General features: G+C 38.2%; 1 protein-coding gene and 1 long non-coding RNA gene across 2 annotated transcripts in view; one reads left to right on the top strand and one right to left on the bottom strand.

Annotated features, from left to right (window-relative positions):
* Positions 1-2149: 2149 nt before the first annotated feature.
* LIPC (lipase C, hepatic type) overlaps positions 2150-20830 on the bottom strand; it is a 54573-nt gene continuing 35892 nt past the window's right edge. Inside the window, exons 2-9 of the mRNA XM_061447067.1 lie at positions 17944-18131; positions 15980-16159; positions 14040-14157; positions 12445-12678; positions 10843-11085; positions 7189-7309; positions 6236-6454; positions 2150-3284 (exon numbers count right to left, since the gene is read on the bottom strand). Of these exons, the coding sequence (XP_061303051.1) occupies positions 3179-3284; positions 6236-6454; positions 7189-7309; positions 10843-11085; positions 12445-12678; positions 14040-14157; positions 15980-16159; positions 17944-18131 (1409 nt within the window). The 3' untranslated portion in view covers positions 2150-3178. The remainder of the gene's footprint in view (positions 3285-6235; positions 6455-7188; positions 7310-10842; positions 11086-12444; positions 12679-14039; positions 14158-15979; positions 16160-17943; positions 18132-20830) is intronic.
* LOC133266026 (uncharacterized) lies at positions 3266-6045 on the top strand. The gene is made up of 2 exons (XR_009742232.1): positions 3266-3454; positions 4784-6045. It is a non-coding gene; the product is annotated as an uncharacterized LOC133266026 (long non-coding RNA).

Genomic DNA, 20830 nt, shown 5'->3' with positions numbered 1-20830 from the left:
TGCCTTTAATGTTCCAGTATTTGGGAAAAGCACACAAAAACGTAAGAAGGAATTTTTACTTCTGAATATGGAAGTCCTTTATGACAGAGAGGTGATGCAAAGAACAGCGTTCATTGTGTCATTCTAAGCTGTGCTTGCTCTGACGGGAGCAGGTTCCTGATGGCTTTCAAGGTCTCAACTCAGTTGTTTGGAGTGGCACAGGAGCAATTCCAATGAGCACAAATTAAGGCATCACTATAGGCACTTGCAATTGTACATGTAGCTACAGTCTTATGTGCAGGCATTGTAAGATTGACTATGCAACAACTTGGGCTTTATTTAATTTTTATATCAGAAATCAGTGTAATGGCTGTCAAAACACAGGGACAGGATTTATTTGGACATATTTCTACAGAAGACATCAGAATATCTTCATATCTGCAAGAGATCAAACACGGAATGGTCTTTTAATTTTCCTATTTGATTTATGGAAGTTTTCAAGTTGCTTTATTTGGGGATATACCAGTCAGTTGAACTGGAGAACAGTTCTTCTCACCCAGCCTCCCCCCCACCTCAAAATCTTCAGAAGCCCTCAAACTGCAGTATCTCATTCCCTGAGTTTCAGCACCCTGTAGATACCTCTTTTTTTTTCACCTGCTTTTCCTGATCTAGTGCTTGCAAGCTTGCTTCTCCTGAAGTTTAGATCCCTTTATCAGCCTTTTCACCACAGAATCGATACTAAGGTGAAAGAAATGCCAATTTAATGTCTAAAATGTTAAGTGTGTTAGGATGTGTAACTAGAGGAAAAGCATGACTCGAAAGGCTCTTTGAATGTTTTACATTATACAAATCTCATTAAAAGCTGTCTTGCCAACTCTCGTGCTCTTTTTCTTTCAGGTATAGTGAAGCACTAACATTTTTTTCTGCACTGGAGGAGCACAGTCCAGTTCTTTCTAGCCTTTGTCTCTTGCTCTGTCATCTTTCAGGATCTTCTGACAAAGCCCATTGAAGAGCAGGGTAGGATGTGGTTCTGAAAGCTTGCAGAGTTCATAGCTTAATGAATGGCATAGATAAAATTCACGTGGCGGTGTTTCAGTTCTATAAATGGACACATCTTTTATAAACAACCCAACCTGTAACATGAGAAGTAAGAGTGGCAGATCTAGCTTCTTCTAAAAGCAAAAACTGAATTCTAGTGTAGGGAACAGTGTAGGGAGATGCGTAATTTGACTTAGCCACGTGCATGCTTTTCAGTCTCGTTTTTCGTTGTGCTTTCAACACTAAACCGGCCACATCATCATTTGTTCCTTCTCTGTCATTCTTCAGGACACAGTCCATTTTAAATTTATGCACCTAAAACTGCTGTCACTGGGTGTCTAACAATTAAGTGTCTCCAGTGGATTATAGCATATGGTGTTGCTGAAATGTTCTCTTTCTGCGTGCACTCCTGATTGGACTTTCAGCTACTGTATTTAAGTGATCAGTTTATATGTAAGCACAGAACATTGTACAGAGCTGTAATAAAACAATTGTGTCAGGAAATCAGGGTACCAACCTGAAGCTTTGAATTAATCACATTTTAATTTTTGACAAGGTAGAAATGCTTTCTGTATTTAAGAAAAAAACAACCTTTTTTCTTGAGCAAAATCTTTTAAAGCAGAAACTTTCAGTGCAGACCTACAGGTTCTTTTATATGGAATTTGTATCAAAATCTATAAATATCTCTCCTAATCAAGAATCTACTCCAAGTGACCATCTTAAATATTAGGTTAGCTTCTGAAACGTATACCTCTGTAAGGACAGCCATTCCCATTTGGAAAGTAAGTATCTTCAGTTCCCATTGTATTTGGTCAGCGTTTTTGGTTCAGGAATAGTAATTACTGAGAACAGCTTTCAGAAGTTAAAAGCTAGTATTCTGAACGGCTGGCAAAGATGCATTCATCATTTGATCACTGTTGTTTGCAGGATTGCTCGCTCTGCTCCACTTGTTCATTTGTTGTGCTTTTTAAATAAATCTCACTTGCATTCTGAGAACATCGATATATTTTGATTCAGATTCCCCACAATATCTTGGAATGGAAAATATGCTTGCCCCAGGCCTGAGAACGATCTCGCACATATTTTACCATTTAGAGAACATTCAAAACAAGTTACATTCAGAGCACAGAGCTGTAGAAACATATTTTTTAATGAATCTTGTGCCTAGCATTACAAAGTGACAAATTAAATACTCTGACATACAAACATTTCAGTATGCACTAACCATAAAAATAATCTGAGACAATAATGTTTATGAAGTTTCTATTCTGACATAAGAAACAAGGGAATTGTATGTCTGAATTTATAAGATCATGCACTGAAGATGTTTGAGGGTTTTACCATTTTCATTTATTCATGTAGTTCCAAATAATACTAAAAATCTGCTAAACAGTAATTTAAAATCTAAAAATCTCCAGGCATTACCTGCTCATGAAAGTATGATTTTAAAGCAAAAGTTAACTTAGTTGTGCTAGAATTGTGTGTAGTATAATAAGCATCAATAAAATAATTCAATTACTAGTAATTTAAATCAGTGCTTTAAAATGGTTAAACAACAAAGCATTTTTAGGGTCATATGGTTATGAACAATACCTCAAGCATTCTGTATGTTGAGATGCATTTTAGTTTTGGAATTCTATAAAGTAAAAAGCTCAAACTCTTTGTTAACAATTTTATCTATTTGGGAATATTTCCTTCTATGAATTAACGAATTTCCCCTTCATGAGGAAATAATACAAGAAAGTTTTAACTGACAGTAGTAGCTATTAATGTTTCAAAGTATTTAATGGGAAATGAGGCTTTTTTTCCCTTAAATTGAACAAAATACAGTTTTCCAAAAGCTTATCGAGATGATTCTTTCCAAGAGCAATTCTTCTATTCCTAGTGAGCGGCTGTTTCTCTAAAACTTTAAACAACTTAAAATTGAGAGTTGCCTTGAAATCACTCATTGATCTCTTTGAGAGCAGGCTCCTAGATGGACAAAGCACTATTTCAGCTTACTATTGCATCACAAAATCTAAAGTTTTAGTATATTTTCTTCACCACCTCTGAAACTAGCAGGATATTTAAATGTAATGTAGCTGCATCTTTTTAAAACATTTTGCTAGATGTGTGTTATTTTGAATGTATCCTGGTGAGTTGTTGATTTTTGTGTTCTTACTCATTTTCTGTTTTGCCCCTGAAAGCGATCTTCACATCTCACGAATGTTTTCTCTTGTGCTGGATAAAGGTGAAGGTTGTCAATGCTTTGAGAACAAAACGTCGCTCTAGAAAGAAAACACAGCACGTAAGCATAAAGTTACTTTTTAAGGCTACTATCTTTATAAAAGTGTGCTCTCTAGATACACTGAATCTGACTTTATCTTGTCTTTTACAGGAAGGTGTCTGTTTTCACCGGCTTGTGAGGAAAGAGATGTATCTGGCTACCAAATAGTAGGTGAGTAAAAGGAGCAGGCAACTGAGTGTATTATCCCTCTGTCTCTTTCTGGTGTCATACACGGCATGCTTTTCTCCATCACATACCCGCACTTTTGTCTTTGTATTCTCGATGGCCATTGTTTCAACTCTTACTACCAGGGTTGCACTATTTGGCCTGCTAGCCCTTAGCTGGAGACTGGTATTTAGCTGAGGTCATTAAAAATTTGTTATGTAGGATGCTAAACCCACCAGCAACTCCATATGCTACGGAATTTTTTTCTATATATGGAACTCAAATATGTTAGAATCTAGTATTTTATTGCTCATAATTGTCTTTTATTAACTACTTTTTATGCCCTTATGTTGTGCCTAAGTGTTTCTCATTAGATAATCTAACAAAGGAAAAGTTATCATTCATATAAATTCTGCAACTGTTGTGAGGTAAAGGTATGTGGAGATAAAAATATTGTCAACAGTTTGTTCAAATGCTTGAGAAAAGGACCAAACAGCTCAAAACACATCTTGTGTTTATTACCATTTTTCAGTATTGGATTTGCAAACTTCCTGTTTCTTTGATCCATTATGTTTGGTCTTTCCAAGAACATCAAAATCTACAGGCTCTTCTCTTTGAAGAAAATACTTTTCCTTAAATGTCCTTTACCCTTCCTTCTAGAATCACCTAATAATCTTTCATTTTTCCATCAAGCATTAATACAGTATTTCAACAGTAACACATCATTTCCATAACCATGACCAGATTGCACAGAACAAACCCCAGAGGGTTATCATTATCCATTAAAATCTTGACACAAACTCCCATTTATGCTTGCAGCAAAAAAAACTTGTAAGGAGCATTAGGTACCTCAAGATACTAGCATCATTTTTGTTAGTATAACAACTACCCGCCTCTCAGATACCTATTTCTTAGGATTTCTTACATAGTACATCAGCAGTAATTGGCTTGTGCCAGGTTATTGACACAGCTGTATTGCACAGGAGCTATCTGGTTAGAAAAATGAGTATACCTGACATAATCTTTCCACAGCCTTCATTCCCAAGGTACAAAAATGTGTAGTTAAAGAGCTCTCTGATTTGTGGTGTATACTACGCTATAATTTGCTCTAGCAGCTAGGTCAGTACTGATTTGGGATCATCACTTTTAAGAAGTAGCTTTTGATTGCAGGAGCATGTGCCAAGTGCTGCGTTAGGAAAATACCTACAAAATACAATTCCAGGGGGACAAAATCCAATAAAATGTGATCCTTTCTCTGCCTCTCACCACACACAGATTGTCTTATGAGAATGTCTCTTTCAATTGTTTGATTTGCCTTTTTTTTTCAGTATCAAGGAGATGCATCTCTGCCAATAAGTATTGTTCCACAGAAAGTCTTCAGTAGTAATAACTGGTGCTGGTAAGAAAGAGACTATAGCAAGGAAAAAAATCCCCTTCCAAGCCTGAGCCACAGTTACAAGGCAAGACATGCTTTTCTCATTAACCTTAATTAAACTGCTCAGTAAAAATTCTCCAAGGATTAAAGCAGTGGAAATCATTACAATTCTTGTTATTCTGTCTTCTGGCAGAAATTTCTTTGAGTGAATAAGCAAAAGTGTCATTAGCGTTGCTGTACGTAGAGAACAGAGCCACTCAGACTTGGTGATACAGTTTCAAAGCAATCAGCAGGGGAAAAAGGAAAAACGAACACTTCCACACACCCTCCCCACACACCCTCACACCCTACCCCCCCCCCCCAAAAAAAACCCAAACAAGACACTAACTTGTTTGCATTCATATTTTTTTCTTCAGAAAGCTCATTTCTAGTGCTACTTCAGAGATCAGCTACCAAAAGTCACATCACTGAATTCACACTATTTAAAAAAGAACAACCAGAGTGCAAAAATTGGTGTCAAATGCCAGTGAAAGTATGATATGTACAAGTATGTACAGTCTTCTTGTTTTCGAGGACTGCTCACATTCTGCTCACCCACCACAGGAATTTCAAAATGTCTGTAGCTGAAGCTTTGCTTCCACAATGTATCATTTCAGGAACCTCTTACACAGCCTCCACGGTGTAGTAACTCCTTATCAGCTATCAGACACTGGACTGGCTCTTGTATGGATGAGGTAAAAAAAAGGGAATTTTGAACCCTTAACTTCAATGAATAATGAGATAACTGTGTAGTTCTAGATTTGATATTTTAGTGAAAACTTTCAAGAATGGAGATGCTGAGTTTCTCTATTAATTACATACTGAAAGTCAAATAATTAAGATTTAGCATATTTTTTGTAAGTAGGAATTCAAATTTTTCATCACATTAATGTTGGAGCCAATATTTATCTTACAAAGTATCTTGTTTCTTTGAAATGTCATATGTTCCTTATGGAGTGAGATAATCACATTCTGAAAATAAGTCACAAATTGTTATCAGTTATTGTAATTAATTGTGTGGAAAAATTGCATTGCAGAACTTGTTAAAATTCTTCCTTGGATATGTATGCTGACTCCTCCATCTTCTATTCCCATGTATCAACAAAACCACCACCCAAGGCTACTGTGCCTTAAACTCAGATGGTGAGCCTGAACATTTCCTACTATTAATTTCTGACCTAAACCCAAAGTAATTATTTAATTCACTTGAAAATCATGCAGTCTGATAGGAGGGGGCAAAGTCAGTTATTGTACATGGATAAATTCACCATTGGTGAAGAGTGCTGGCACTCGGATGCTTGCATTTGAATGAAAATAACCTGTGTGCCAAATATCTGTGGTGTTATTTCAAATTGTACTTTCAGTACACTTACTTTTGCTGTGTTTCCCCTGCTTTCACTTTTATTGTCTTCACTATAAGGCCTGGTTGACGGGTGCCTTTTGTCCATGTCATTATGGTTTGAACTGTGTCCCAGAGATTTTCCCAAACTGCAGTTCCTTCCCATTTTAACTTGATCATTATTACCTCACCAATATCAGTGTCCAGGGTGATGAGAAAAGAGTAGGTTTTATTCCCATTTATACTTTCAGCTCTGCAGAAAACAAAACCAGAATAATGCTGTCTTAATTATTATGGTTAAAGTGAAAAAAAACCCAAACAATTAGTTTGCTCTTCTCTTTAAAACCAAAGAAGGAACTATGTTTCCTCCTCCTTCTCCAAAAGGGACCCTTACTATCTCTAGGATACTCTTCCTCCAGGTGCATAAAGTGGCAAAATATGGCAACATGCTGAAAAAGAAGTGAACAGCTGGAGAAGCCTGAACAGCTGGTGAAGCAGTTGGGGTTTCTGACAACAAAATAAAAGGTGTCCCATAATAGCATCTACGTTGTATCTTTTGTCTGCTAGAGCAAATTCTGACCCACTCTGTTGCCTTCTCTTCTGTTAATGCATATGGTGTCTATCATAAGAAATATCCAAAATTATTTACCTTAATTACAGCTGCTTATTTATTTGTGTTTTAGTTTATTAGATCTCCCTCTGTTACCCATGAGATGGACCAGACACAAGTGGACAGGATACTTAGCATTCAGGGAAACTTCCAAGATTACTAAATTTGGTTTATAGAGATTTTCCGTGCAAAGCCAGTATGAACATTATAAAAGTTTGTGATTTTTAGGGAACATGGGTGAAGAGAAGACAATTTCCAGTTCACCTTCACTTACCTGTACTAAATCATTTCACACATAGCAATTTACATACGTGAGAGTGTAATAAATTGGCACCTTCTTTCTCACTTGCATAGCGATGTGTAATATCAATACTTACAGTGTGATGGGCAAGCTTTTAGCATCCTCCTTAGTGCCTGTCAGAGACATGGTAAAAGTTGGCTCTAAATGCTTGCCTGGGATTTCATTGATGAAGTGGATCTTGAACTGATAATGATAGACTGTAGAAAAGAAGAATTTGCAAAGTGATAAAATTAATAGTCAAAGAAGCAATAGATTTCTCAGGCAAAATAAAATTGGATTGATACTGTATTTTATTTTTTAGACAGATGTGTTGCAATCAAATCTTTTTTGTTGTTGTTGTTGTGATTGTTGCTGTGCTGTGTAATCCCTTGGAGTTTGGAGATCTGTTGCTCTATTTAAAAGGATGGAAAAAAAAAGGAAAAGGGTAACCTGGTTGAGTTGCCTTTGTAGATAAAACATTCTTCCATGGGAAATATTTCAGCTTTTCTTAAGTTTAGTTTTTAGAATTTCTGGCAAGCCCTCTATGTAATTACCAGACAAATTCTTATGACTGGACATAGCTAGAGATGTATGACACAGATTGAAGAATTTACGCAATGTAGTCAGGCCTCTTCACTGATCAGCTGGAAAATTGTCCTGTGAAACAGATGACTCGCAAACTTTCTTTGACTGCATAATAATACATTGTGCTTAACATGCATATGTTAACAATGTGACTTTGTTCAAGCACATTACTGTAAGAAAGATATCATTAATACTTTGCGATTTGGTGGATTTGTAGAAGAACAGTGTCTAGGGAAGTCTTTGAACTGAATATTGTCAGAATGAAGAATTAAATCTTCAGAGTACTGGTTGTGAGCAGCTTGACATCAGCAAATCATGAAAAAAAACCAAACAAACCCCAACAACCAAATCCTAAGAGTTAGAGGCCATGTGCACAGAGATATTATCAACTAGATCTGAATGTTCAGAACTCTTCTGTCTGGTGATTCTACCAGCCACCTTCTGACAAAACTGATAGATTTAGGTGTTAAGGAAGAAAACCTTAAGTAACTGCTATTAACAAAGATCACAGAGTATTTGAAAGAATTAAAGGTGCTTGCATTTATCCTTGCAATCTGATCAAATTACACATGGGAAACTGTCCTCGTAAAATATTATTGCACACTAGTTTTTGAGTAGAAAGATGCTCTTTGCTCATTTCCTCTCCTCACCCACTTCAGGCTTGGCTACATCTGAGAGTGGATCCACCATACTGCTGTCATCTTTTTATGTACGTGCACAGATCGATTTGTTTTGTGTGTGTGTGTGTAGCTCTCTGTTCACAATGGAAGGCATTTTCTGGAAAAGCTGTAACTTTTTGTGTTGTTTCCTAGTTAATGTATGTCAGTGAACAATGTATTTTCCCTAGAAAAGGTGCCAGAAAACAAAATGGCTGCTTCTTTGCTACAAACCTCATGAAGACAAAGCAGGCAGAGGCTTGTTTATAGTCCCTTTTATTACTAAACTGTCTTGAGTTTTCCCTCAATGTAAAAATTGATTATTCTAGTGTATATTCTGATAAAGCCCAGGCTTTTACTGTGGTTATGACACTCACTTTAGGGGAAAAAGGAGAGCATATTCACATAAAAACTCTGACTCAGGGTCCCATCAGAGCTTTATTATAAATGTTAACTTCTTTGTAACAAATGTTTTTTGTTTGAACTGGATTAAAGTGCATTCCAGAATATAATGCCATTAACTTGAAAAATGAAACACCAGATTTTGTGAGGGCGCGGAGCACTGTGAAGGATAATGCTGATTTTTCTGAAATTTCTTCTGTTTGGGCTTTTCACGTGATCTTCAAACCTATTTTTTTTTTTTAAGAGCATTACAAAGATGACTTTGTCTGCACCCTCCCACAGTTGCCGCCTTGTTTGGGAACCTTTGTGAAAGGAGACTATTGTCTGGAGCACCACTATCTGTGTATGCAGCAAGGATAGTTTTTTGAAGCAAAACAGTTCCAGGCATCAAAATGCAACATGTTTAAATTGAAATCAAAGCCAGCAAGACACAGATATTTTACCACAAGCTGAAACTATCTCCGCATCCAAAGAACGCACCATAGGGATCGTGTTTCTGTGCCCAGGCGTGGTGCCCTCAGAGCAACTCGCCTTCCTCATTCTGAGGGTGACCTGACTGTACTGCAGCAAAGTCACACTGGGAGCTAGGCACAGCCTATGGCATCTTAAAATGTACTTAAAGTCGCTTCCTGAAGCATTTTTAAAAGTATAAGATGAGATCCAGCAGATTCAGCTGCTTTGAGTATCCTTGAGGGCTGAGGAGACCCCTCTGGAGTCATCACTTGAGTACTTCACAGCTGCATTAGTGGAAGACGTCAAAATTATTTTAAAAGTACCTGAATTCGTGTGGGTTTTTTAATCTGTGCTATTGCAGCTGAGTACCAGGCACTGCGAGGAGACAAGATGTGTAATGCAAGCAACATTTATAAGCGCTTTTCCCCAGGACCGGGAAGCCCCTCAGTGTCCGTGCCGGGGCGCACTGCTGACATTCCAAGTGCTTCCCCAAGCCCAGCATCTTGGGTAAGGGACAAGCGGGCTGACCCGCTCTGAGAGAAGCACCCACTTTCTGGCTGTGCCAGGCACAACAGGCCGGGGAGTGCAGTGGTGCGGGGCCTACATGGCTGCTGGGGGAGCCTGGGGGCAGGCAGGGCCCTGGCGCTGCCGCGCTGAGGGGAGGGTAGGGCTGTGGTGCAGTGTGTGCCTGCGGGCGCACGGAGGAGGTGGGAGCTGCTCACAAGCCGTGAGCGGGGCCGCTGCCTGGGCTGTGCCCTGCGCTGCTCGCCGTGTGCCGCCTCGGGAGCCGGGGAAGGAAGTGGTGAGGAGGAGCAGCACGCAGCAGAAGTACCTGCACTGAAAGCCCCTTGGAAGAAGTCCCTGCCATTCGTCCCGCACAGTCCTGCTTGTTCTTGCTTGAAATGCACGCAGAGCTTTCCACTAGGAGGTGAATGTTTGCTCGTCAGCAGCAGTTGTTTTCAGTCTCTGACAGCTGAGGCGCAATCAGCCTACAGCCAGGCCTGCACCATTTTGAGGCAGACAGGCCTCATTTCCCTGTCACCGTGCTTCCCTTCTGGTAATATGTGCAGGAAGCCACACTGATGGTCTCTCTGAACTTTGAAAGTTGTCATTTTGTGCTCTTGATAAAGTAATTTAATGGACTTCAGGTCACAGTTTTAGTGCTACTGTTCTGCCCTGTAAAAGTCCATGTTGTTCTGTTTTCTGTCCATTGTTTCAAAAGTAATATGTCACCTTGTAGGCTAATTGCAGATAAAATTTGGGCATACTTGGAACAGGCTGGTTTAGAGGCCTCCCAAAGCAATCCTGCTCCTTTTTTGGCTTGGCTGTATGCCTGCATATCTGATCACAAATCCACACAGGCCAGTTGCAGGAAGATCCTGTAGATCAGGACCCAAAGCATCCCCGAGGCCTCAGATCCACAGTTAGCCAGCCTGTGGCGAGTATGCAGCATGCTTTTCCCCACAGAAACATTGTCAGGATCTTGATGAAAGGGCATCAACATGGCCTATGGGGATCCTTAGTTATCTCAGCAAATTTATTATTCCCATGGATTTTTATAAGCTTTAATAAATGAGTAAACAGGATCCCAAAGCTTAGGCTCATTTTCACACTCTGTGATTGATCTGGACACTGTAACAAGTATTCCCACAAACCTTTGAAAGGCATACGAGCTCTTGTTTTCAGAAAGAGACGTCTGCTTTTTGGGAGCCGTTCCTCCCTGATGTTGTAGCCCAGTGTGTTGCACCGGTTCTTTCTACAGCTGAGACACATTCCCTTGTTGAAAGTGTTGATGTCATTGCACCAGTACGCTGTGCTCTGCTTGTCATTGTGAAGCAGAGAGTCGATGAACAAATGAACTGACCTCTCATGAGCACATTTCACAGTTTGAGCAATGCCTGAAAAAATGCAAACAACAAAATTTTTCATGCCCTTGTGCCTCTTTCCTCTTCCTTGTTCCCACGTTTCAACTGCAGAGAAGTACAGTAACCAGCTTTAAGCAATATGTTATTGTTCCCCGCATGCCCTTTTACTACCCTTCACATAATTATTTTTTCCTTCTCCCCAGCCCCCACCCCTTTACATCAAGATTTTGCCTCAGAAATCGTAGATTGTAGCAACTTTACTTTTAGGATCATTAAAAAATAGTTTGGCTGAAGCCACCTGGTAATAAAATTGAATAATTTGCTTAAACTTCTCTAGCCTGTTTAAGACTGTAAATATGAACCTTGATTTCATTGTCCTGGCTGTTATAGTCAATATGAAATACAATTTAAGGCTGTATACAGTCTTTCAGATCATGCCACATTAGAGGCAGCAGTCGCATTCTGAATGGTTGAACAGTGTTGTCTGTTGGATGCTTACCCACTAATGTCATCTTTTGTCCCTATCAGAGTGACAAACTCTCATGTTGAATTGAATTCTGTTTTCAGCAACTACTGAGGGGAAATGACCAAAAAAAAGTATTAAAACCATTATTAAATACATAGGTCTGATTTTATGAGAGGTAACTTTTTCTTCTGTGTCATCAAATTACAAAAGTTTCCTCCTGTGTAATTAAGATACATCATGATGGGCTGTTTTTATGTGTTTTCACTGATAAACTTTCTAACTGATGCTTGGTTTCACATTTGTTATGAATTAGGTGCTATCAAGTCTACTCTTAGGCAGTGTGTTGATAGTTGCATCAGTACCTTATCTTTTTCAGTATGTTGTATCAGTTTCTCTATATGTTTATGTTTAGGTACATTGGAAATAAACTTCAATTTATAAAACCCAGCCTCAAACACTGGCAGTCAAGTCCTAGAGAAAGCCTCATCTGTGCACCTGAAGGACATGGAGTTGGGAAAAGGTGAACTAAGGAGGTGAGTAGTACAGCCCTGTGTTTTATTTGATTTGAAATAATTAATTACACACTAGATTAATCTGGCTTAATTAGAATAATTTTTCTCATTTCCTCTACTGCTAAAACAAATACCTTTGAAATTATTCAGAAGTGCTTGACAGCAGGATGCTTGTGGCCTCATTTTCTGAAGTGCTAGGCAGCCAAATTCGTTACTGGAGTCAGTAAGAACAGTTTGAACTCAATACATGTGAAAATCAGATAACCAAATTTTAGAAAACAAATTTCTTGCATATAATGGAAGGTAATACTCTCACTAGATACTGTTTAAGACCATAGAGATCTGTAAAGTTTCCCAAAGATACCCTCAGTGCAGCTGCAATGCTTCTTCCCATTTTGTGCCATTGGTTCTTACCAGTGATTCCGTATTCTGCAATGTGGTTATACACATGCATGATGTGACAGCCAGGCTGAAAGGTGCCTCCATTGGGGTAAAAGTCGAAATGAGCCACAGGCTGCTTGATGCCAACACTGAGACCCATGTGCTGTTTAGTGAATGTATGAATCGCGTCTACAAAGTTTGCATCATCTGGAGATAACCGGTCTGTTGGTGACATGCCTTCAAACAAGGGACCAGCGGGGTCAAGGCCTGCAATAAATGCAAATAATCCAGTTGTGATGTAGTGCAGGTAGGCTGTTCTTTTACTGTTATGAGAAAATTTTGTGATAAGTGTTTAAAAAAAGACAGCACTGGTACTTTACAAGGTCTTTCACCATAGAAACAATGCCAGGAACACTTGTCGTGCAGAGGGTACAAGATCACACCAAAAGGTAAACACAGGCACTGTAATAAGCAGTAACTGCTGCATGCACAAGGACACAGACCCAGAGATCGATTTGTTTGTTATAGACGAACCACACTGCTCCTGCTTTATTACCTGAGGGATGTTTACTTAATTTTGTTTTCATACTCTAGAGGTCATGCATTTCAGAGGCCCTTTTGAAGATACCAGTCCCACAAGGATGACTTTTAGCCCACATTTAGGACCTGAAACTTTATAAAGCTTCACTTAACTGCTTGAGAGACTGTATGTCTGCTAGACATTTTTTCTAATAATTGTTCAGCTTAAAAGCCTTCAAGGCAAATTATTGCAGTATTTAGAAAAATAATATACCACTGAGGGAAGTCATACTGACTTCCGGTGTACGAGATGTTTTTGCATGGTGCTCTTTTTTGTTGGGAACTGATTTATGGAGAAAGACTGCCTGCATAGCTTAAAGCTGCCCTCAGTTTTGAGAACAAGCTTCTAAAGTTGGTATTATGGACTAACGTAGTTGCATAGACGTAACTGGACAAGACTATTAATGCAGGCTACAAGCAGGCATGTCACCCTCAAGGCATGCAATTAGTTTTATTTTTAATAGCTTTTACACTGTGAAATATTCAAGCTTATTGTTACAAGTCTGAGTAATTTGCACTGAAGAATGCATATAGGCGTTACACAAAATACGTTTTAATGTGGTTAAATATTTTCTACTTATTATCGAGGTTTGATATACTAATATGCTTTGAACAAGCAGCACTGATGAACTGAAGTCCTTCAGTGTGCACACAGGTGTAGTATACCACATAGTGTAAAATCAGCTTCTTGGCATGCAGGCACTGTCACAAGAGCTGTTGTGTAAGGAACTGTGATATGTGGCAATGAATCCACGATCAGAATTGGAACTTCAAACTAGTCATGTGTATTTGCCTCTGTGAAAACAATCAAGTGCTAACTTTGTTTAATTTAAGCCTCTATTAGGGATACAACATATGGTGATACTTCATTTTGAAAAGTGTTTAATTAAATTTCCTAATTCTTAATTTCTAACACAGTGGGTTGAATCTTCTAAACTGTGGCAAATATTGCTATTCAACAGCTAAATTTTGATGTGATATTGATACATCAAATATCTGTGTAACTTAAATCCACTGACTGTTATATTTCTTAAAATTATGTCTCTTACCTGTAATTCTTCCAATCTTGTTCGTACCACTGATAAAACTTCCAGCAAATCCTGAAACATGAGCTCCTAGGCTGTACCCAATCAGATGAGCATTGCTTCTGGAAAATTGAATGGATTCCTGGAAGACAGTGGCAGCTTGATTTAGATGCAGAAAATGTGAAATGTAGACAGTGAAATACTTTACTACAAGCTAGGAATACCATGAATTACAGCACAGGAAACTTGTATGCTCATGATGGAAGTCAAATGAGGTGTGTGGATCATGCGTTGAATCTTTCCTGTCTGAATGTTATTCCTTGCCTCCTTTTCATGCAGCAGGAAAACACCACACATTTGAGCGCTGCTACTACTATCTAGATCTTAAGCATTTCATGTGAGCTGCAAGGCTCAAAGTTTTTCTGACTTGTAAAGAATTTCCCTACTAACTCTTGGAGTAAGAGCGCTGAGATTTAGTTTGATTTTATTCTTTATTAGAATGTTGCACAGCACTGCAGTTTTTGTTACAGCCACTGAGGATATTCCAAATTCTCGCCAGCCTGTAAGCAGACAGAAGCATAACTATCTAGTTAGGACAGTTAGAATGAAGAGGTTTTTCACTGGTAAACTCAGGAGGAGTGCTTTTCAACAAAAGGAAGGTGTACAGCTTGAACGCACTCAGTTGAATGATGTGAAAATTTGTGGTATATTTAAATCCTAGAGCATACTGTGGTACAAGAGAAGCTACCTACAGTGCTGGAGCAAGGAACTGTTTATTCAGACCTCAATTTGTTTGCTGACAGTGGAGAAATCACAGACTGTCTTTAATTGTTGACAACGTGGTGTGTCCTCCTGGGAACTGGACAAAGTCCACCATTTCATTCATTCAATAATTAAACAGCTTCAAAATATGACTTTAGGCTCAACTTAAACTACATTTGACCAAGAGCTAAGGTTTGTTTTAATGCCACAACAAAAAAATAGTGACTCTCCCTCTTCTGCCTTCTCTTCTGTGCCTGTTGTCCCTAGCTGGGCATGGTACCTGACAGCTTCTTCTAGCCATTCCTTTTGAAAGCAGCTTAGCCATTCAACAGTATTTGCTACAAATCTTTTGGCTTTGCAGTGTATTTCCCTTTCACCTTAGGCCTCACCATATTCAAATTAATGTATTAAAAAAATCATTGTGAGGTCCAGAGGTATAATTTAATTCCAAATTAGGTAACTTAAATTAGTACTGGAGATAAAGGAAATAAGAGTTGCCTGGTTTGTATGAGTGATTCTCATTCTAGTGTTTGCTTTCTGCGTTTTCTTCAATAGTGCTGGAGACCAGCGATGCCTTGCAGACTTGTCTGCAGCCTTTTCAATCTAGCCATGGCAACTGCTCCCTATGTAGTAGTTTTGATAGGAGTCACTATGTTAACATGGCCCTATACTTGCTGCTCCTTCCCTGTCATCTTGTTTGTGTGGCATGTCTGTCTGCTTGAAAGATCTCCCTTTACGTTCTGGATCTCTAATTATTTTAGAATAATCTTTGAGGAGCTGAGGCAAAAATCAGACACAATGGCATTCTTGAATTCTGCATTAAAAGCAGAAGATAAAAGCACAGATAACATGCCCCATTTTACTGAATAACCACTTCCAAATGATTATGTGTGTATGCTTTCAAAGTGTGGGACTCTCAGCTGTCTGGACACATGCTAACTGAAAAGCTAAAATAGCATGAAGCTTTTTCACCTCTAAAGATATATAAAAAAATAATAAGCAAGAGCACTTGCTTTTTTTTCTCCTGCATAATGGAAGTTTTATGAAGTCGTGAAAGTTTATGGAAGAAAAACTTTCAATGTATTAAAGAAATATAAGGTATTGAAAAGAATATCATTAATCAGCATAGTATTTCAGAAAGGTGGCAGAAGCATAAGAACAGATAAATAGGCCTTTTCCAGAGAAACATGGGTGGCTCTTACCTCCAGCCATTCCAGGAAGTTGGCTATCTCCTGCCCTATGTAGCGTGTATTCTGTACAGCAATGGGGTAGTGCTGGTGAGCAGATACAAGCCAGTCTGCAACGATCACATTAATTTGTTTTTGCTGAGACTTCAGAGCTGCTGCCATTTTCCAAATCCAACTTTCTAATATTCCATCCACCTGTTTTATTAAAAAAAGAACAAAAAGCACCTATTCTTACTGTAAAGCAGTCTCTGCCAAATAGTTCTTGTTAAAAGCTCAAGGAAACAAAAACCGTAATATAAAGGAGGGTGTATGCTGATAACTAGATTTTGGCAGCTACAGCATGCTTCAGTGCTGAGAGTCTTTAGATTTTAGTGGAAAAAAAAAAAGAATATAAGTGTATAATAATTTGTCTTGTAATATGAACTGTTATCGGTGATGACCCAGAATATTTACAGTCATCCTGAGATCATTGGTATTGCTGATTTACTGATTAAAAAGAAAGACAGAAATGCCCAGAAAATTTCTGATTTCATTCAAGAATAGATGTCCTCTGTATGTTTAAATTAAAAGGCTTGGAGAAGGAGGGAACCTGGAGGATTGCAGACCAGCAGGCATTTACTTCTACAGCCATTCCATTCTGAGGTTTGGTGGACCAGAATTATTCAGAATTCATAGAATCATAGAATAGTTAGGGTTGGAAAGGACCTTAAAATAATCCAGTTCCAATCCCCTGCCATGGGCAGGGACTCTTCACACTAGACCATGTTGCCCAAAGCTTTGTTTAAGCCTGGCCTTGAAGACTGCCAGGAATGGAGCATCTACCACTTCTTTAGACAACTTGTTCCAGTGGCTTACCACCCTCACAGTGAAGAACTTTTCGTTTACATCTAACGTGAACTTCCTGTTTAAGTTTAAACCCATTACCCCTTGTCCTATCACCTACAGTCCCTGATGATTGCTCTTGCATCAATTTCCTCAACTGATAGAACATCCTTATCTCTTCTGGTGTTTTAACAGAATTTGGGAGTTGCACTTCTAGGTCTCCATGCATGTTCCTCTTAAGAGCCCGACATGTCTGCAAACTAAGTTAATGTGAATGGCAGCAGCTGCAGTCATGTACATGTTTTTTGTCTTTGAGGAGGGTCTAGATTTTGAACAAATTCTGTTTTGGGAAATTTGGCTAAAGTAATCTAGGGCAATATTTCATCCAAAGTCAGCTCTGCTGGTTTTTTGTCAGGGAAGTTCTATGCATCAAGGGTGTTTTCCAAAGTTTCTTTGTGTATTTGCAGATGTTCAAAAAAAAGATCCATTTTGCTTCCTTGTTGTGATGGCATGGGTTCTACGAGAATCAAGGATCTGTTTAAATGATGTTATTTCTTATCCTGCCTTTTGTTTCAGCAGCCGAGAAGCAGCTGATCAAAGGTCCCATTAGTACAGCAGTGCTAATGCTAGGCTTTTGAGAAAGGTTTTCATGGGGGAATTTTTTCTTTGTTACAGTTTAACTGGAAGCAGTTCAGTGATAATTCATTGACAACGAAGGCTTCATTTTCAGCTGAAGGGGCTTAGTGAGGAGCTCTCTTTAAAGGTGTATCTGTGAGAAAGATATGGGGAGATTGTGTGCACTTTCCATTAAGTGTGTAAATGTGTGGCAGTGAACATACCAGAGAAATGAATCTGGTATTTAGTTCTCTAGAAGCATAGCACGTTAATTCAGCTTGTTTGAACTCTCCAATTTAAATCGCGGCTGACCCTAATTCTTGGCATGGGACTCCCATAAGAAAAATTGTCTGTAGATTTCCTGCAGAATCGTGGTGGGGAATATCCTCTTTATATTATTTCTAGCTATGTTTGCTACCAGGGGAATCCATCTTTCTAATCACAAGCTTTCTTCTGAAGTTACTTTTGGCAGAAGCATGAAGAGAAGGAAAGTATATCAAGTCACATGTAGTTTGAATTAAACATAAAATGTGAGTTCATACCGACCAGCCATGGACTATTATCACCAGAGGAAGAGAGGCATTGAAACTGCATTTATCAAGAGTCTCCAACTGATTATAAAAAATCCTACAGTCTTCTTTAGTTGCATCTGTATAGAGTCGAAATTTGGTTGCAAAGTTTTGGTGGTCTTTCTTTGTCCTAGTGTGCTGACTCTGCGATTCCTGTGCCTCTGAAATGAGATTTGTAAGGATGGAAGAAGTTACTAGTGAAACAGAGTTTATAAGACAGAGTAAACTAGTAAGACTGAAACTTTAGCTGTGTATAATTGCTGCCTACTCCAGGTGAGCCTAAGCTGTACATTTTGGGTCTAACTAGTGGTTTCTTTCAAAATTTGAGATGGTCTAAATGTGCCTCCAAGTCCATCTATTTGAGCAGTAACAATTACACAGGAAATCTTGATCTCATTACTATGTGCCCTTATAGAATGCATAAGTATTTTAAGAACCCAGCACAGGTGTTGTGACTTTACAGGCAAGCACATTTATAGTTATTAACTCTGCAGGGCATATCTTACTAATGTGCATTTGCTAGTAATTGTTGAGCAAGCTTCATTACACTAAAATAACCATTTTATTCAGGGTTATAACTCTGCTTGGAAACTTAGGTTACTGCTTAAAATGACATAACACATAATACATGATTCTTTTTCTCTAAAAAGGCGAGATGAAATGGTCTTGTTCCAGTTGAAGTGTTTTTGGTGGTTTTGTTTTTAGATGAAATAGCTTGGTACATACAGGATAGCATTTTTGGAAATGTCTGTTAACTACCTGGGATGCTGTCTGTATTTAAGAAAGTGGGGGCAAAGTGAACTGTGTTTCATCAACATTATGAGCTTAGAAGGAAAAACATATAAATGTAGAGAAATTGTTTGAGTAAAGGAAAAAGAAGTAAAATAAAGCAGAAGCTTACAAAAACACATTGTGACATGCAGGCCTGGTGTTTCATTCTAGTAAGACTTCATACTCTTTTAGTTATCTGAAAATTATGTAATGAATTATTCCTAAACTAGAAAAAAATGGACATTAGTAGAAAAAAAGTCAAGTTTTCATGGACTGGGAAAATGAGAGGTTACAGTTGTTTGTGTTGGAAAAGAAACTTTGAGTGGAGAGAGTTTGCTAATGGAGTTCCTTGGCAACTGTTTTTTGGCTAATCTTGTTTTCTTGTTTTCATTAAAGAAGCAGGAAATATAAAAGACTGTCAAAATTTGGGAGATATTTGCTAATACTGCAGAGAGCAAAATGTTAAACACTATGAGCTAGATCGCCTTGAATATATGACAACAGAACCAGGTAGAGATCTTCTACTATGAAGTGCAAAGTCATGCAGTTCATAGCAATTTCTTTAAAAATGGGGCTTATAAATTGGAAGTGACATAAGGGGAAAAACACTTGACTGTAGTAATCCATAACAAAACTGAGTCTCTGCTGTGATTTGGGTGTGAGAAAGGAAAATATAATCCCAGGATGCACCAAGGAAGATGTTGTGGGTAGGAGGAGAGGATGTTTAGTACTAGTAAGTTATTATTAACAACATACAGAGCAGTGTGTATAGTATTTTATTCACTGAGAAAGAAGTTAAATTATGTGTGTTGGACAGAACTCATATTAGTTAAATTTTAGTTCTTGATTTTTTCCTGCATGAAAGTGCCTTAATACACCATTAGTATTAGAAATACTGTATTTTGTCTTCTAAGTCAGTACATTTAATTTCTTTTGTACATCACAACTCATGTCTGGAGGTGCTTTCAGAAACCATCTAAAATCATAGCATGTTTATTTCTATATTCTATCTGGAAATGTATGCTGAGGTTCTCTGAAGTTGTCTTGATAGGAATTTGATAATTTATGAGGTACTTCTGATGCATTTATAGATGAGCCTTTATCCTGCAAGCAGTTTTGGTGATGGGAAACTCCCATACTCATATATTTGCAGTAGTAGCATGTTATAATGCACAGTACAAGGAATCCTAATGTGAAAGCATGCTGGATTTAGATCACACTATTTTTGTCACATGTCAGTCTTGTTAGAAATTTTATTCAGGGTTTTATTTTAGTATAACGATATGACATGATACAAACAGCACATTTAATTTGGTTAAGTGAATGGCAATTCTGGCAAGAAAACTCCCAAGCTGAACTGCACTGGATGTGCACTGTTTTCTCTTTGTCCCTAATTATTGTACATTCCAAATAACTCCAGGCAGTGTTACGTTTCCTGGCTGGGAAACATTATTGTATAAAGTTGTTCAGTCTCTTATGAGAGCTGGAATTTCATAAGCTTCAAAGATAGATCGTGAAGGTTTAATTGTCAGAATTCTTACCTTTGATGTCTCACATTTTTTGTAATGGCACTTTTAACTGTGGTAGCTGACTAGGACTAAGTCTGATCATTTCTCTGTTACAATGTCTGTTTAACAGCATTTCTGTTTGATTTTTTTTTGCTGGGAGTAGACTCAGTTTCTGAAGAAAGTAATATTAGGAGAAAGTGAATCTAGGTAAAGAACTGAAAAATTAGAGTTCTAATTACAGTGATATTCTCTACCTCTGTTATTTTCAGGCTTTGGGGGATACTCCTTACACAAAGATGAGTATTGTGCTCTATATTTAGCACAAAGAAAAACAAACTTGTGCCTGTTATTGTACACATCCTTTCTTTGTTTTATGCCTTGTTTTAATTTTCCTTTCGCTCTGTTTCTGCAAAGCAAAGGCGCTTTGTCACTTTCCGTATTGTTTGGGCATACTACAGAAAGCAAGTCTAATAAATAGCTTTTTTCTTTATACATGGACTGTGAAAGTGCTGTGGTGCTTTAATGAGTGAGCTTTTGGCTTGCTAGTAAGTCTGAGATTAAAAATACAGTTTGAACTTCTT

This window comes from Pezoporus flaviventris, unplaced genomic scaffold (assembly GCF_033815535.1).
Source record: "Pezoporus flaviventris isolate CSIRO_AGI_PZ_B2104156 unplaced genomic scaffold, CSIRO_AGI_Pfla_v1 ptg000006l, whole genome shotgun sequence".
Classification (NCBI taxonomy): domain Eukaryota; kingdom Metazoa; phylum Chordata; class Aves; order Psittaciformes; family Psittacidae; genus Pezoporus; species Pezoporus flaviventris.
This window is presented reverse-complemented; position numbering and strand designations above follow the sequence as displayed.